At 38.6% G+C, this 19153-nt stretch overlaps 1 protein-coding gene across 5 annotated transcripts in view; it reads right to left on the bottom strand.

The window, feature by feature from the left end:
* Positions 1 to 6000: 6000 nt before the first annotated feature.
* Positions 6001 to 19153, bottom strand: part of Gli (carboxyl ester lipase-like protein Gli) — a 126405-nt gene continuing 113252 nt past the window's right edge. For all 5 annotated transcript variants that reach the window (XM_067765900.1, XM_067765901.1, XM_067765903.1 and 2 more), the window contains exons 5-7: positions 11786 to 13005; positions 11404 to 11715; positions 6001 to 6941 (exon numbers count right to left, since the gene is read on the bottom strand). In XM_067765900.1, coding sequence (XP_067622001.1) covers positions 6209 to 6941; positions 11404 to 11715; positions 11786 to 13005 — 2265 coding nt within the window. In that variant the 3' untranslated portion in view covers positions 6001 to 6208. The remainder of the gene's footprint in view (positions 6942 to 11403; positions 11716 to 11785; positions 13006 to 19153) is intronic.

Below are 19153 nucleotides of genomic sequence, written 5' to 3'. Positions count from 1 at the left end.
AAGATATCATGATGAAATTTGGCAGGAACGCTGCTACTATTACTATATATGTGCTAAATAAAAATTAGCAAAATTGGATGAAGAACACGCCCACTTTTTAAAAAAAAAAATTTTTTAATTCAAATTTTAACAAAAAATTTAATATCTTTACTGTATATAAGTAAATTAAGTGAAAATTCAACTCCTGTAATGATATGATGCAACAAAATACAAAAATAAAAGAAAATTTCAAAATGGGCGTGGCTCCGCCCATTTTCATTTAGTTTGTCTAGAATACTTTTAATGCCATAAGTCGAACACAAATATACCAATCCTTCTCAAATTTGGTAGGTACATAGATTCTATGACGGTAACTGTTCTCTGTGAAAATGGCCGAAATCGGTGGAAGCCACGCCCAGTTTTTATACACAGTCCACCGTCTGTCCTTCCGCTCGGCTGTTAACACAATAACTTGAGCAAAAACCGATATATCTTTACTAAACTTAGCCCACCTACTTATCTGAACTCACTTTATCTCGGTATAAAAAATAGCCGAAATCCGACCATAACCACGCCCACTTTATCGATATCGAAAATTACGAAAAATGAAAAAAATGCCATAATTCTATACCAAATACGAAAAAAGGGATGAAACATGGTAACAATGGTAAGAACACGCCCACTTTTTAAAAAAAAAAATTTTTTAATTCAAATTTTAACAAAAAATTTAATATCTTTACTGTATATAAGTAAATTAAGTGAAAATTCAACTCCTGTAATGATATGATGCAACAAAATACAAAAATAAAAGAAAATTTCAAAATGGGCGTGGCTCCGCCCATTTTCATTTAGTTTGTCTAGAATACTTTTAATGCCATAAGTCGAACACAAATATACCAATCCTTCTCAAATTTGGTAGGTACATAGATTCTATGACGGTAACTGTTCTCTGTGAAAATGGCCGAAATCGGTGGAAGCCACGCCCAGTTTTTATACACAGTCCACCGTCTGTCCTTCCGCTCGGCTGTTAACACAATAACTTGAGCAAAAACCGATATATCTTTACTAAACTTAGCCCACCTACTTATCTGAACTCACTTTATCTCGGTATAAAAAATAGCCGAAATCCGACCATAACCACGCCCACTTTATCGATATCGAAAATTACGAAAAATGAAAAAAATGCCATAATTCTATACCAAATACGAAAAAAGGGATGAAACATGGTAACTGGATTGGTTTATTGACGCAAAATATAACTTTGGAAAAAATTTTGTAAAATGGGTGTGACACCTACCATATTAAGTAGAAGAAAATGAAAAAGTTCTACAAGGCAAAATCAACAGCCCTTGGAATCTTGGCAGGAATACTGTTAGTGGTATTGCATATATAAATAAATTAGCAGTACCCGACAGATGATTTTCTGGATCACCTGGTCCACATTTTGGTCGATATCGCGAGAACACCTTCACATATACATCTAAGGGCCACTCGCTTTTAAAACCCTTATTAATACCTTTAATTTGATATCCATATCGTACAAACACATTCTAGAGTCACCCCTGGCCCACCCTAATGGCGATATCTCGAAAAGGCGTCCACCTATAGACCTAATGCCCACTCCCTCTTAAAATGCTCAGTAACACCTTTCGTTTGATACCCATATCGTACAAACATTCTAGAGTCACCTCTGGCCCACCCTAATGGCGATATCTCGAAAAGGCGTCCACCTATAGACCTAATGTCCACTCCCTCTTAAAATGCTCAGTAACACCTTTCGTTTGATACCCATATCGTACAAACATTCTAGAGTCACCCCTGGCCCACCCTATTGGCGATGTCTCGAAAAGGCCACCTATAGAGCTAATGCCCACTCCCTCTTAAAATGCTCAGTAACACATTTCGTTTGATACCCATATCGTACAAACATTCTAGAGTCCCCCTGGCCCACCCTAATGGCGATATCTCGAAAAGGCGTCCACCTATAGACCTAATGCCCACTCCCTCTTAAAATGCTCAGTCACACCTTTCGTTTGATACCCATATCGTACAAACATTCTAGAGTCACCCTTGGTCCACCTTTATGGCGATATCTCGAAAAGGCGTCCACCTATAGACCTAATGCCCACTCCCTCTTAAAATGCTCAGTAACACCTTTCGTTTGATACCCATATCGTACAAACATTCTAGAGTCACCCTTGGTCCACCTTTATGGCGATATCTCGAAAAGGCGTCCACATATAGAACTAAGGATTACTCCCTTTTAAAATACTCATTACCACCTTTCATTTGATACCCATATCGTACAAACACATTCTAGGGTCACCCCTGGCCCATCCTAATGGCGATATCTCGAAAAGGCGTCCACCTATAGACCTAATGCCCACTCCCTCTTAAAATGCTCAGTAACACCTTTCGTTTGATACCCATATCGCACAAACATTATAGAGTCACCCCTGGCCCACACTAATGGCGATATCTCGAAAAGACGTCCACCTATAGACCTAATGCCCACTCCCTCTTAAAATGCTCAGTAACACCTTTCGTTTGATACCCATATCGTACAAACACATTCTAGAGTCACCCCTGGCCCACCCTAATGACGATATCTCGAAAAGGCGTCCACTTATAGACCTAATGCCCACTCCCTCTTAAAATGCTCAGTAACACCTTTCGTTTGATACCCATATCGTACAAACATTCTAGAGTCACCCTTGGTCCACCTTTATGGCGATATATCGAAAAGGCGTCCACCTATAGAACTAAGGATTACTCCCTTTTAAGATACTCATTACCATCTTTCATTTGATACCCATATCATACAAACACATTCTAGAGTCACCCCTGGCCCACCCTAATGGCGACATTTCGAAAAGGCGTCCACCTATAGACCTATTGCCCACTCCCTCTTAAAATGCTCAGTAACACTTTTCGTTTTATACCCATATCGTACAAACATTCTAGAGTCACCCCTGGCCCACCCTAATGGCAATATCTCGAAAAGGCGTCCACCTATAGACCTAATGCCCACTCCCTCTTAAAATGCTCAGTAACACCTTTCATTTGATTCCCATATCGTACAAACACATTCTAGAGACACCCCTGGTCCACCTTTATGGCGATATCTCGAAACGGCGGCCACCTATGGACTAAGGATCACTCCTTTTCAAAATACTCATTAACAGCTTTCCTTTGATACCCATATCGTACAAACATATTCTAGAGTCACCCCTGGTCCACCTTTATGGCGATTTCTCGAAAAGGCGTTCACCTATAGAACTAAAGCCCATTCCCTTTTAAAATACTCATTACCACCTTTCATTTGATACCCATATCGTACAAACACATTCTAGAGTCACTCCTGGTCCACCTTAATGGCGATATCTCGAAAGGGCGTCCACCGATAGACCTAAGGCCCACTCCCTCGTAAAATGCTCAGTAACACCTTTCATTTGATACCCATATCGTACAAACAAATTCTAGAGTCAGCCCTGGTCCACCTTTATGGCGATATTCCTAAATGGCGTCCATCCATAGAACTATGGCCTACTCTCTCTTAAAATACTCTTTAATACCTTCCATTTGATACACATGTCATACAACCACATTCCAAGGTTACCCTAGGTTCATTTTCCTACATGGTGATTTTCCTTATTTTGTCTCCATAGCTCTCAACTGAGTATGTAATGTTCGGTTACACCCGAACTTAGCCTTCCTTACTTGTTTTCATTTAATTTTGTTATTATGCAAGTTAATCGCCAAATCTTTGAACTATTAAAACAGTTATCTTGTACGAAACAGATTTTGATATTTTTTTAATATTTCGATTCATATAAGATACTTTTTATCCATTATAAAGATAATCGATTAACGCTCAACGATCGACTGTCGACTGCGATCGACACTCTCAATAGGGGGGAATTATTCTAAACTAGTCGATACAGATAAAGAAAATCAGCGTAAACAAAAATGTATCAAGCTATGTCCGTCCGTCTGAAAACTTAAGTTATATATATATAAAATTGTGTAAGACACCAAAAACCTGATTAACATGTAAAAAATGCAACTACAATTATAACATTTCATTTGTGGATTAAAATAAAGACTCCAAAACCAATTTTCAAATATAAATAAAAACCGTTTAATTTCTCATCATAAAATCAGGTAACCTAATTATCCTTATTATAAGGACTAAGCCTGAAAATAATGGACGGTATCGGTTGAGGAATGTTATATAAACATGTGGCGAATATTAGTAATTTCGATACATCACTATGCCGCTAGTAAAGCCTTCCGCGATTTACAACCAGATTGACTGAATTTTTGTATGTGTGCGTGTCGGGTATTTGACGCTTGCCCTGCGACTATCAAATAAAAAACCATCAATCAACATTTGCATTGAGAAACCGTAGCGTTCGGACGTGAATATGTCGTCATCGGATGATGACTTTTTTTTACTCGCAAATACAGCAGTTTTATTAAATAATAAAAAAATTTATAAAAATTTTATTAAATAATAATAAAAGCTTTACATTCCATAAAGCTGGTAAATATTGATAATTTTCAATAAATTTTAATATGAATTGCTGTTCTTCCGCGCACTTGTTCATTTTGAATGTCGACACAAACTAAATACAACACTGCGTTTTGTCAATCACACCCCGCGACTATCAAATAAGCCAGCGTCAAATGAAACAATCAAAAATTTTTGATTTTCATCAACGTGTAGCCGACAACAAATACGTGTGTCACGAAGTCACCCGACTGCACTAACACACACAAAATTCAGTCAATCTGGTTGTAAATCGCGGAAGGCTTGTAAATAAATGCTGCACAATAACAACCGCAAATTAAGCATATCAATTCGGAAACGGCCACACACACAAGTAAACAGCAGCTAAGAGTGCAGACGACATTACAAAAACAAATACATAGCAATAATGAGCGCATATGACATTACATAAACTATATATAAAACCAAAATCTGAGATATAGAAGCGAGAAATAAATAAGCGACTATTCGAGAAGGCTCTGCGCCAAAAGTCTAGAGCCTGGGAGTAAATAATGTTGAGCAAACTAAGAGTATAAAAGCAGAGCAATATGGGAAATAATCAATCAGTTTGATTTTGAAACGTAAGTGAAGTACGCGAATAGTTGCAATAGTAAAGTTCTTTACCATATTAGTGCCGCAAATAAAGAGCATTTGAGATTATTTATTCAACAGTTCAGTGTTTCGAACGATAGCCGAAAGCAAATAGTTATCGGGAATTCTTAAGAATCGCAGCAAACAAATTTTAAATCGGCCTTAGCCGCTTATAAAAGGCACAATCACTAAATGAGCTGTACGACAAATGCTGTGAACTGAGTATATAACGTTCGGTTACTCCCGAACCTAGACACTCTTATTCCTTTCTGTTTATTTTATTTGAAACAGATTTTCAGCGCGGTTCACTATTTTTTGCCGATTATTAAAATCGAGATTTTTACCGTAGTCAATTATTGTCCACAAATCACACACCCAAGATTCCGCATTGCGCATGTAAACAAAAGATCAGCTGTTTTTAAGGGCAATTTTTACGTCATTTTCTTTTAGCTGTTGTTTTTTCTCTCTTTCTTTCATTCGCTCAAGCAGTCAAGTGTGACGTAGTTGCGCAGAACGAAGCATTTTTGATCTCATGAATGCGCTATCTTCTTTGTGTTATTTGTGATTATTGGCTGCATTGTCTTCGTTTTTATGTATGGATTTATTTTGAGAAAAAGTGGTATTTCTGGTATTAAAATGCAAAAATTTATGAAAAGGTCAAAGAGGAACTGACAAACTATACGCCACATACTCAAATACCATTTCACAAATTAAATTTCAACATAATAAGAGTATTTAAGTCAGTTACCGCTGTCGAATGTTGTTAAACAAATTAGGAGAACTGTTAAAATTGCGGTTGAGCTTAGTTACTGCGTTAGTGAATCGCGCTACTGGTTTTAAAATATAAGCCCTTAGTATTATTATTAAGCACATCTGAATCGAGCTATAAATTTTCCATAGATTTTATATGTAAAAAAAAAGCTTAAATCTATACAGTTTTACAACTTTAACAGGCTAATATACATACATACATATGTACATACTGCACATCTAAGTATTTATCAAGAAAACAAAATAAACTTTATAATTTAACCTCTCTAGGTGACGCATTTAGAGAACATAGAAAATCACCTAGACAGGGATTTCCTAAACGGATGTTTGCGGTACGCCTTCGATAACCTGTGTTCGAGCTTGAGATTGCTTTTGGGATTGCAGTTGCGGATGTGGTATGGAAGTTATTTGCACCGGGTGCTGTAATTGTGGGGCTGCAGTTAATGTTGCTGTATGTGAATGGGTGCGTACACTTGTTACCGGTGTTGTACTATGACTACTTATAGTACGGGTTGTTGGAGTTGAGTTTTTTGAGGAAGCAATAGCAGCCGCTTTGATTTTGCTTAAACTTTCTGCTCCAGGAGCAATCGATATCGTAGCTGTTGTCGTTGTTGTTTGAGGTGCAGTTGATACTAATGTAATCGGTTCATGTGTCAATAAACGTTTTTCTTTGTGCTTTTGTGGAATGGAAGTTGTGCCATTATGAAGCATACTCAAACGTGACGGACGAACGCTGTTCGCGTTGTTGGTCAACGTTCCACCATTTGTTTCTTTTAGTGATATAGCAGATTTCAGAGAGGACTGACTGCCTGACTTTTGTGTTGTGGCCAATGAGCTGGGTGATCGAATTGATGTTGTGTCTGTATGAATTTTACTGGCAAGTGTTTTTGTTGAAGGTGAATCACGATACTCATAAATATTGTCACGTGATCGTAGCGCGTGATGATTAGCGACCATGTGAGCATTATCTACCACACTGTGACCATCTTCGGGCAGCTCTGTGCCGTCGGGGCTTATGAAAACATCTTCATCGTAGAAATCTGAACGCCTAAAAATAGATAATTAAGCTGATGTTTAATCCCAACTTACCACAGAATTAACATAATGTAAACTCAACATAAGATTATTATTAGGGTTGCAAATATTTGTTATTCTCAAAACGTTTACTAGAAAGACCGTACTGCGTCTCACTCGTATAATTTTGTGGTCATGTAGCGACTATTTCCAGAACCAATTCGGATCGTTTCAAGGTTTTTCTGCAGTAGTGTTGCGATCTCTCCGGGAATATCTTGAGGTCTCTTCGAGATTGCTTTAGGTACTATTTTGAGATCAATTTGGGAATGTGTTAGGGAACATTTCAGATCATTCTGTAATCACCTTGGGATCATCCCGAAATAATGACGGGATGAGGTGTGTACATATGTGAATCATTTAGCAGGGCTCGGAAAAATTAATTAATGAATACGAAAAAATATCGGACTGTTGTTATTATCGGATTGTAATCGGCATATTATCGGTTTGTTATAGCCGAACTATCGGCTTGTTATCAATAATTAGTGTTCTCGAAAAGTTATGGGTATATTATCGTTGAATGTAATGTGTATTTGTTAGGTGTGTACATATGTGAATCATTTAGCAGGGCTCGGAAAAATGAATTAATGAATACGAAAAAATATCGGACTGTTGTTATTATCGGATTGTAATCGGCATATTATCGGTTTGTTATAGCCGAACTATCGGCTTGTTATCAATAATTAGGGTTCTCGAAAAGTTATGGGTATATTATCGTTGAATGTAATGTGTATTTGTTAGCGAAAAGTTGTTGATTTGTTATCGAAAAAAGATCGATTCCGTATGAAAATTTCGTATCCAGTTTTGAAGTCCAAACAATTTTAGTGTAACATAGTGTGATCTGTGTTTCAGATTTTCTTCCATTTCAAAAAATACATAATCCGGGCGCGCATGGAACAAAATCGGAAATTGGAATCAAGAGCTTTGAGAGATTCTATGGGACTCAACATTTTTGGCTACAGAACTGCATGCAAAAAAGTTCTTAATAGGTAAAACAGTCGATTTTTTCATGCAGACTTCTGGAATTTTCGAAATTTTTCTAAACCTTTTTTGCTTATGGTAGGCGAAAATCAATATATATTTCCATATATAATACAAACTTGAAACGTTTCTAGCACTCTAAGGAGGCCGGTTAACCCATCTTCGGCCGCTACATGATCCCGTTATAATTTTTTGTTCCCCTTTAAAGGAAGGGCTTTTAGGACCATAGTCAAGACAAATTTCAAATATAAAAACATTCTGACCAGCCGTTTGCTTTTTGTGGACTGGTCGAAAAATCGACCACTGGCCAAAACCCGTCAAGTATGTAAAAAAAATTTATTGCTTCATGACAAAAAATGTTGCTCTCAAACTTTAGTTATTTGTTTTTATTTTAAAGAAAAGTGCTTACTATATACATTGATAGAGACGTCAATTTACAAATTTTTATGATATTCATCAAATCATTTAGTATGTAAGTAAATATTGCATTTTTTGCAAGTAAAAATAGTATATTTCTTACATAATTTACAGCGCCGATATTTTTTTTCAAGACTTTTTATTACAGAATGTATCCTTTCGTTGCTCCGAGGAAGGTTCGACGGCTGATTTAAGTCTCCGCCTTCATGTCCACGTCTGCCTTCTTCTTAACTGTCAAAAGTCAACAATTTTGTTGTGAATTCAGAACGAAAATTAATTTGCGAAAGTGGGGTTGTCTTTTGGATTTTTGCAATCATACAATGCAGCCTCCACGCATTGACCATGGCGTTACCAAGAAGGTTTGTCCATAGTGGCCACCACCACTTCTTTCCTCGAATACAAATACGATAATTTGCTACAGCATTGTCATGGAGATCTACACCACCCATACCCTTATTATATTCTTGAATAACTTTTGGCTGCGATATAGTAATAGTTTTTTTTTGTTTACGGCAATATCTTTTAGCAGAAACAATTGGCTCCACACTCGAGTTATTGGTTATAACTTTGGCAAGAGCATTGTCGTTCCACAGGACAGTCAATATTTCTTTATTACTATCGAGTAGCTGGTTAAATGCCCCGCGCTTGTCTTTTTTTAAACATCTTAGCGGTGGTTTTCCCATTCTATTTTCGCGTATAGTGCCAGTTGCAAGGAGTCGACGCTCATTCAAAAGACGCATAAGGTGATAAGAAGAAAAAAAAATTATCGAAGAAAATAATCTAAGACAGTTTGCGCGCCTAGACCTATATCCAGATTGTGAGGAGTTGCTGCGCCGCCGTAAAATGAGCTGGAATATAAATATCCACTCTCTGAGCATAAACACCACGACTTAAATCCAAACCTGATCGGCTTTCCTTTGATAAACATCTTACAAGAGTGGCGACCAAATTACGGAATCATCTGTTCGTCGATAGAAAGAATATGACTAAAGACTCCAAATTGCATAAATCTTTCGTTGAGAGCATCGGTAATAGGGCGAAACTTTGCAAATCGATCTGCTGTATTTAAATTGTTGTTATTTGAGAGATGAAGGAACTGTTTAATTTTTTTAAAGCGATTACGACTAATCGCTTGTTTCACTATCGGAATCCCCATGTCGGGTCGAACAGACCAATAATGGTCAATATGAGGCAAAGTATGGTACCCCGAAAGATACAAAATACCAATAAATCTATGTATTTCTAATGGCGTGACGTCAATTGAAGTATTGTGTTGATTGGCATATTCATTTGTAAAATATGTAATCTCATCGATAACTTTTTCATCAAAAAACAATGCAAATAGATCATAGGGAGATTTAGAGCCTGCAAAAAAGGAGATGAAATATATGTACCAAAATAATAGATAGTTATGTTGTTGACAAAGTGGGACGGTTCTTACCAATTTCAGCAAAAATATCTTCCAATTTGTGATCTTCTACATTTATTGGCCTTCTTGTGTATTGAAAATTTCTAGGCTTTCGCCAAACCGGAAGACCAAAATTGATTTTTTCTTAAATCCGCCACATGCATTGGATGTTGATGGATTTTCTGCGTCACCCAGATCGTTACCTGCATTTGGAATATTCGCTGCTTATGAGTATTGTAGCTCAACTGTGCCTGCTATTTCATTGAGGTAATCGTTATTGTCGTCGTTAATATTTATCAGGTCATCATCCAAGTCTTCTTCGTCCGTCATGCACTCCACATCAGGCTATAGAATGTATACAATGTCGACCTCCTTTGCGTTCGATACAGCTTGATCCTCCTCATCGTCTGAACATGGCTCATTTAAAATGGCCATAATTTCACTAATTTTTATTGATTTACAAACCGGCATTGTATTCGTCTATTGACCGCACAATTTTAAAAAATGAACTGACCAAAATCAAAGCAAAGCAATCCGGGGAATACCCTTTTCAAACTTTAAGTAACGATGGATAGAGGGAGACAAATATATGATACAAAAGTATTGCAAAGCCACGGGAGTTGCCAGACTTTTACTAAAAAAGGAGAACTTTAAATAGGGCTAAACCAAAACCTTATATATTTTCAGAATTCAGATGATACTAGTTTGCATTTATACAATAAATAAAACGAATACTGCTTTAATTTTTTTTTAACATACTTGACGATTTCTGGCCAGCGGTCGATTTTTCGACCACTGAAATTTACGTTCTTGAAAGAGTTAGAAAATTGGCAAAATTAAAGTGGAAATTTTTTTATTCTTACAGCCTGATATTTTATCTTCCCGAGATGTTGGTGTTAATTACTTTTAACATTTGTCTTCTAATAATTTTTCTTTAAACAAAAAACTGTAAAAAATATGTATATTTTCTTCCTATCACAAAAATTTTAATTCAAGCATTTTTTCAAAAATATCTATACTCACGGCGCCGCCAATAATCCAAATTTACTAACCCTGTAAATGGATCAGAAAATCAACATTTGTTTTGAGAGATATGGACCTCTAAAAATGGTGGTCGAAAAATCGACCGTTGGCCGAAAATGGGTTAAAGAAGTTGCACCTTAAAAAACAAACTTTTCGAAATTTCCATCACGATTAAAAAAAATGGAGGAGGTGCCGAAAACAATTTTATCAAAAATACTTTGGCTATTATTTACCCAGCCCACAGCAATTTTCAGATAATTTATCGTCTATCGTCAAGAAGTTTAGTTACTTCGATTCGTTTTGCAGTTACTAAAGCAATGTAAAATCATTTCACAAAAAAAATACTTTAACGATTTTTTTTTTCTCCTAGCAGATGTTTAGGCGCTAATTAACTGTAATGTTTTATATATTTATTTATTTCAATAATTTTTCAGAAAATTTGTTTCTATTAAATCTTTTTCATTTCCTGAACTTAAATAAAAACGTTACTGTGGCGAATAGTCCAAACAGCATTTTTGGATTACTAGACTTCCCAGAGACGCTTCCTGTTACCCAGCTGTTTTGGGTCAAAAGCCAACCCTAAGGTACTTACTGAACATTTCTTACTTACCTTTTGGCATTCCGCCACATAATACAGCAAATTACGACCAAAACAATCAAAAATAAACATGCCACCGACATTGTCCAAAATGCAATTTGCAGGGGTTCCTTTGGCTCCCACCAAAACTCTGTTGTTGGTGGATATGTGGGAACAAGCACACCGATTACAGTTGGCAAATATTGTGTCCAAAACGCGCATTCTGTTTGACGATAATTAAGTAATATTGATGAGTTGTAAGTCGTGTTGATGTTCAAATAACGCAACTCTCCTTGATATGCACGTTCGAAATGTAGACCCAACACTTGCTGAGGTGTGGGATTGCTTTGAAAAATTTGATTTCATTTATAAAATTAACATTAAAAAGCAAATAAGTAAATAAAGTGTTGCTTACCCATAGCGAGCGAAATTTGAATAAGTTTGCATAAAAAAATGACTCATATTTCGATCGTTATCAGTCCACATATTTCGCTGCAAATGCTCCTTCTTCGGAAAGAATTCTATGTCCATAAAAGGTGCACCGGTCAAAAGGTGATGTTCTATATCATGAGGATATTTTCGCCACTGAGGATAGTTCAACGCCTCAACTGTAGTATTTAAAACATACATATAGACTGGTAGTCGTTGTTCCAACAATAATTTGACCATCTTATCCACCGGAGCTCGATAATACAAATCGGAAAGCATATTAATATACTGATCACGTATTATAGAACTATTGTTGGGATCCGGCCAATAGGTATACATATATTTTATGGCTTCATAAACGCCATTCGGATTAAGCGTGTAATTATAACGGAAAACAAGTTCACGAATTTTTTGATCGAAATACTTATTATCTATTTCAAAAAATGGCGCCAAAGACTCGTTTTGTGCTACAAAAAAAGCCGCTTCTTGAGTTGTTACCCCAGTCATATACTGTAAGCCTCGATTGAAATGTCCTCGTTTGATTAGAGTTTCGGGTGTTTCTGTAAGAAATTTCCAATCTTTTTGGCGCCAACCTTCATACCAATCATCGCCGGGCACAGTAAAATTATGATCCAGTACTGGACCCCATGGGAACGTACCGACCTGTGGTGGAAATTCAGCATTTCCCAACTCATAAAAACTTCGCCCAGTTCGAAGACAGTTGACCAGTTTCCATGATGATTCTAGGGAGCAACCCAACAACTGACCCAACACACGACTCGTATTTTGCGCACGGTACTTATCTTGTATTAATGCCCAGTCCGCCAGAGCAGCTCCGGATTGTGCTATAACTCGTTTCACAATGTTTTTGGTTTGGGGTGCAACCATTAACAAGCCTGCCGATGCTGCTCCCGCACCAGGACCAAATAATGTAATCGAGTCGCGATCACCATTAAAGAACTCTATATTGTCGTATATCCATTTCAGAGCCATTACCTGATCTAATATGCCATAATTGCCTGGTGAGTTCTCATCACCAGTAGAGAGGAAGCCAAGTGCTCCAAGTCTATAATTTATAGTAACAACAATCACATTATAGAATGATGCGAGTATATGACCTTGGAAGTGATTTGAAGCGCCGCGTATGAATTCTCCCCCGTGGATGTATACCATAACAGGATACTTCTGCGCCACACCCGCACCAGTCTATTAATCAGTAAAATTATATGTTGTGTGTGTAGTAACTATATGTAAAGTAAATGTAACCAACAAATTTAAAATTTTGCAGTAGAAGCAATAACATATAATTTTCACATTCAATTCATGCAGATAGGGTTTTTTAAAAGGGACATATCTTATTTCTAATGGTACAAATACTTTAAAACCAATATACGGGAGTTTCCGTCAAATCAGGGGCCAAATCGTAACATCCGTGTTCATGTACCTCGTCACGTAAAAACATGATTTTGGGATTATGACGCACGTGAACTTAATACTTCGATCGTAATTTTGGATCGCAACAAACGTGACGAGTGACTGAACGTACACGTTACGTTTCACTTTCATTCGAACACAAACTTGCGATCATATACACACAAATTTCATTGAAAGTTTAAGTATATTGTTAAAATAGATGAATAAATAAAATATAATAAAAAATTTCAAACTCTAACTATTAACAAAGGTCGAACTCAAACAAGCTTAATCCAAGCCAAAATGAAATAATGGCGAAATTAATGGCGAGACGCCCGCTTTGGCATCGGCTAGCTTGAAATGGAAACTTTAAACTTTCCTTTTTCCTCCCAGGCGTTTCGAATCTTTCGCAAGTTCTTCAGGGAGTGTTTTTATAATTTAACAAAATTACATTAGAGTATATTTTTAGAACATATAAACGAACTGTATACTAATTAGCGGCCGCAGTGGCGTGGTTCACTTACCACACCGAGGATCCTTGGTTCGAGCCCGGCAAAGCAATAAAAAAAAAAATATTTTTGAAACAGGTTTTTTTCAAATAGAATAAAATGTTTTCTATAGGTACAGGGTAGATCCTCGACATTGATTTTACTAGGTCCCGTACCGCCAATCTGTAGTAAAAATAAAAAAGAGCACGAAGCAAATTGGAAGAGCAGCTCTGCCTAAAATCTCTTCGGAGGTTATCGCGCCTTGAATTTTTTGTTTTTAACTAATAGCTTATTTGAAGCTATTGTCTCTGTTGTAATTTTTTTTACGTAGTTGACCTTTTTTACAAACATCAAATGGAGCTGCAAGAAAATTAACATAATTTTCCCTTTTTCAGGTCTTTGGAAGTACATATGTACGGCTCACAATAACTACCTACGCTTTAAAAGAAATGGTCTGGCGACCGTTATATGCATTGTAAAGGTTTACATGTAGGATATGTGTATTGTTCATGCACAGCTGCCCTCACCTGATCATAAAGGCCGCGGTACAATGACATTTTTCATATAGATGCGTTTAACACAAGCTTATGCATTCCAATAGCACCGCCACAATCAACCAAGATTTTGCGTTTGTAAATATGAAGGAACTTCAGACTTGGCAATTGAAGTTTATTACGCCTTGCCCACTCGCATACAAAATTTCGCGAAGCACTGTTGTAAAAATTATCCCTATACAATGTTATGGTCCACTTGGGGGATTCACCCTTGGAACGTACCAGTTGGCTAGTGATAGGAAAACAGGTAGGATTCACCCCTACTCATGTCTTCCTGGGGTGGTTGAAGCAAATTTTTGTTAATTTCGCGCAGGTGGCATCGCGAAATAATCCAATGATGTGGGAAAATTCCCAATAACGGCAACCACCATGGCGTAACTATACAAGGCGACAGCTGACTTGTAGTTTTATAAGATTTGACACATTAACTTTCAGCGCAGTACGATTTTGACATTAGTCCATCGGCCCACAAAAAAAAAGTATATGGAACTTTTAATGATGGCTGCAGGAATGTCACAGCGATCACCACCTCGTATGGTTCCAACATGGCAAATACAGCTAAATCATGCGATTTAACGGCGCCGTTCCACTGCGCAGTCGCAATAATGGTGGAATTTTGTTTTAATAAGTGACGGCGTGGGGCGGCATTTGTAGAAATCATGCGCGAAATTGCAATCGTTGGTGGCGGTATGTTCCACCAAGTGAATTTTTCAATGTGAGTGGTAGTGAAAAAAAAGGAAAAATAAAAAGTGCGTTTTTGTTAAAATTAAACCCAATAAATTGCTCCACCATCGCCACACCACGCACTACCACCGCCGACAGCACAACACCGCACGCCAATACCACCTACAAACGTATACCCCAACCACGCACGAACATCATCAGCGCGCCGCACCGTGCAACAAGAGAACAGTGTCATAAAAAGGGCAGAGGCCCATCTAAACGGCCACCTGCAAAACCAACAGTGACAAATAAAAGGCATAGGCCCACCTAAACGGCCTCCTGCACCACCTACAGTGACAATTAAAAGGCAGAGGCCCACCTAAACGGCCTCCTGCTACCACAACAGTGTCATAAAAAAGGTAGAGGCACATCCAAACGGCCTCCTGCAAAACCAACAGTGACAATTAAAAGGCAGAGGCCCATATAAGCGGCCTCTTGCATCATCGACAGTGACAACAGAAAGGCAGAGGCCCACCTAAACGGCCTCCTGCACCACCTACAGTGACAATTAAAAAGCAGAGGCCCACCTAAACGGCCTCCTGCACCACGTACAGTGACAATTAAAAGGCAGAGGCCCATCTAAACGGCCTCCTGCAGCATCGGCAGTGACATCATAAGGCAGATGCCCACCTAAACGGCCTCTTGCAGCATCGGCAGTGAGAATTAAAAAGCAGAGGCCCATCTAAACGGCCTGCAGCATCGGCAGTGACATCATAGGTCAGAGGCCCACCTAAACGGCCTCCTGCAGCATCGGCAATGAAATCATAAGGCAGAGGCTCCCTAAACGGCCTCCTGCACCACCGGCTCAGACAACGAGAACACCATATAATGGGTGAGTTCGTTCCATAATACGAACAATTTAGAAATTTTAACTTTTTTCCCTTTGAATTTAAATATATAATTGAATTTAAACATATTTAACCCATTAAGCTGTCTTAGGATGACATTATAGAAGAACAAGTAAGGAAGGCTAAGTTCGGGTGTAACCGAACATTACATACTCAGTTGAGAGCTATGGAGACAAAATAAGGAAAATCACCATGTAGGAAAATGAACCTAGGGTAACCGTGGAATGTGGTTGTATGACATGTGTATCAAATGGAAGGTATTAAAGAGTATTTTAAGAGAGAGTAGGCCATAGTTCTATGGATGGACGCCATTTAGGAATATCGCCATAAAGGTGGACCAGGGCTGACTCTAGAATTTGTTTGTACGATATGGGTATCAAATGAAAGGTGTTACTGAGCATTTTACGAGGGAGTGGGCCTTAGGTCTATCGGTGGACGCCCTTTCGAGATATCGCCATTAAGGTGGACCAGGGGTGACTCTAGAATGTGTTTGTACGATATGGGTATCAAATGAAAGGTGGTAATGAGTATTTTAAAAGGGAATGGGCTTTAGTTCTATAGGTGAACGCCTTTTCGAGAAATCGCCATAAAGGTGGACCAGGGGTGACTCTAGAATATGTTTGTACGATATGGGTATCAAAGGAAAGCTGTTAATGAGTATTTTAAAAAGGAGTGATCCTTAGTCCATAGGTGGCCGCCGTTTCGAGATATCGCCATAAAGGTGGACCAGGGGTGTCTCTAGAATGTGTTTGTACGATATGGGAATCAAATGAAAGGTGTTACTGAGCATTTTAAGAGGGAGTGGGCATTAGGTCTATAGGTGGACGCCTTTTCGAGATATTGCCATTAGGGTGGGCCAGGGGTGACTCTAGAATGTTTGTACGATATGGGTATAAAACGAAAACTGTTACTGAGCATTTTAAGAGGGAGTGGGCAATAGGTCTATAGGTGGACGCCTTTTCGAAATGTCGCCATTAGGGTGGGCCAGGGGTGACTCTAGAATGTGTTTGTACGATATGGGTATCAAACGAAAGGTGTTACTGCGCATTTTAAGAGGGAGTGGGCATTAGGTCTATAGGTGGACGTCTTTTCGAGATATCGCCATTAGTGTGGGCCAGGGGTGACTCTATAATGTTTGTGCGATATGGGTATCAAACGAAAGGTGTTACTGAGCATTTTAAGAGGGAGTGGGCATTAGGTCTATAGGTGGACGCCTTTTCGAGATATCGCCATTAGTGTGGGCCAGGGGTGACTCTATAATGTTTGTGCGATATGGGTATCAAACGAAAGGTGTTACTGAGCATTTTAAGAGGGAGTGGGCATTAGGTCTATAGGTGGACGCCTTTTCGAGATATCGCCATTAGGCTGGGCCAGGGGTGACTCTAGAATGTGTTTGTACGATATGGGTATCAAACGAAAGGTGTTACTGAGCATTTTAAGAGGGAGTGGGCATTAGGTCTATAGGTGGACGTCTTTTCGAGATATCGCCATTAGTGTGGGCCAGGGGTGACTCTATAATGTTTGTGCGATATGGGTATCAAACGAAAGGTGTTACTGAGCATTTTAAGAGGGAGTGGGCATTAGGTCTATAGGTGGACGCCTTTTCGAGATATCGCCATTAGGCTGGGCCAGGGGTGACTCTAGAATGTGTTTCTACGATATGGGTATCAAATGAAAGGTGGTAATGAGTATTTTAAAAGGGAGTAATCCTTAGTTCTATATGTGGACGCCTTTTCGAGATATCGCCATAAAGGTGGACCAAGGGTGACTCTAGAATGTTTGTACGATATGGGTATCAAACGAAAGGTGTTACTGAGCATTTTAAGAGGGAGTGGGCATTAGGTCTATAAGTGGACGCCTTTTCGAGATATCGTCATTAGGGTGGGCCAGGGGTGACTCTAGAATGTGTTTGTACGATATGGGTATCAAACGAAAGGTGTTACTGAGCATTTTAAGAGGGAGTGGGCATTAGGTCTATAGGTGGACGTCTTTTCGAGATATCGCCATTAGTGTGGGCCAGGGGTGACTCTATAATGTTTGTGCGATATGGGTATCAAACGAAAGGTGTTACTGAGCATTTTAAGAGGGAGTGGGCATTAGGTCTATAGGTGGACGCCTTTTCGAGATATCGCCATTAGGCTGGGCCAGGGGTGACTCTAGAATGTGTTTCTACGATATGGGTATCAAATGAAAGGTGGTAATGAGTATTTTAAAAGGGAGTAATCCTTAGTTCTATATGTGGACGCCTTTTCGAGATATCGCCATAAAGGTGGACCAAGGGTGACTCTAGAATGTTTGTACGATATGGGTATCAAACGAAAGGTGTTACTGAGCATTTTAAGAGGGAGTGGGCATTAGGTCTATAGGTGGACGCCTTTTCGAGATATCGCCATAAAGGTGGACCAAGGGTGACTCTAGAATGTTTGTACGATATGGGTATCAAACGAAAGGTGTGACTGAGCATTTTAAGAGGGAGTGGGCATTAGGTCTATAGGTGGACGCCTTTTCGAGATATCGCCATTAGGGTGGGCCAGGGGGACTCTAGAATGTTTGTACGATATGGGTATCAAACGAAATGTGTTACTGAGCATTTTAAGAGGGAGTGGGCATTAGCTCTATAGGTGGCCTTTTCGAGACATCGCCAATAGGGTGGGCCAGGGGTGACTCTAGAATGTTTGTACGATATGGGTATCAAACGAAAGGTGTTACTGAGCATTTTAAGAGGGAGTGGACATTAGGTCTATAGGTGGACGCCTTTTCGAGATATCGCCATTAGGGTGGGCCAGAGGTGACTCTAGAATGTTTGTACGATATGGGTATCAAACGAAAGGTGTTACTGAGCATTTTAAGAGGGAGTAGGCATTAGGTCTATAGGTGGACGCCTTTTCGAGATATCGCCATTAGGGTGGGCCAGGGGTGACTCTAGAATGTGTTTGTACGATATGGATATCAAATTAAAGGTATTAATAAGGGTTTTAAAAGCGAGTGTCCCTTAGATGTATATGTGAAGGTGTTCTCGCGATATCGACCAAAATGTGGACCAGGTGATCCAGAAAATCATCTGTCGGGTACTGCTAATTTATTTATACATATATGCAATACCACTAACAGTATTCCTGCCAAGATTCCAAGGGCTGTTGATTTTGCCTTGTAGAACTTTTTCATTTTCTTCTACTTAATATGGTAGGTGTCACACCCATTTTACAAAATTTTTTCCAAAGTTATATTTTGCGTCAATAAACCAATCCAGTTACCATGTTTCATCCCTTTTTTCGTATTTGGTATAGAATTATGGCATTTTTTTCATTTTTCGTAATTTTCGATATCG

This window comes from Eurosta solidaginis, chromosome 2 (genome assembly GCF_040869045.1).
Source record: "Eurosta solidaginis isolate ZX-2024a chromosome 2, ASM4086904v1, whole genome shotgun sequence".
In the NCBI taxonomy this organism is placed as follows: domain Eukaryota; kingdom Metazoa; phylum Arthropoda; class Insecta; order Diptera; family Tephritidae; genus Eurosta; species Eurosta solidaginis.
The sequence above is the reverse complement of the archived record's forward strand: the minus strand, read 5'-3'. Positions and strand labels throughout refer to the sequence as shown.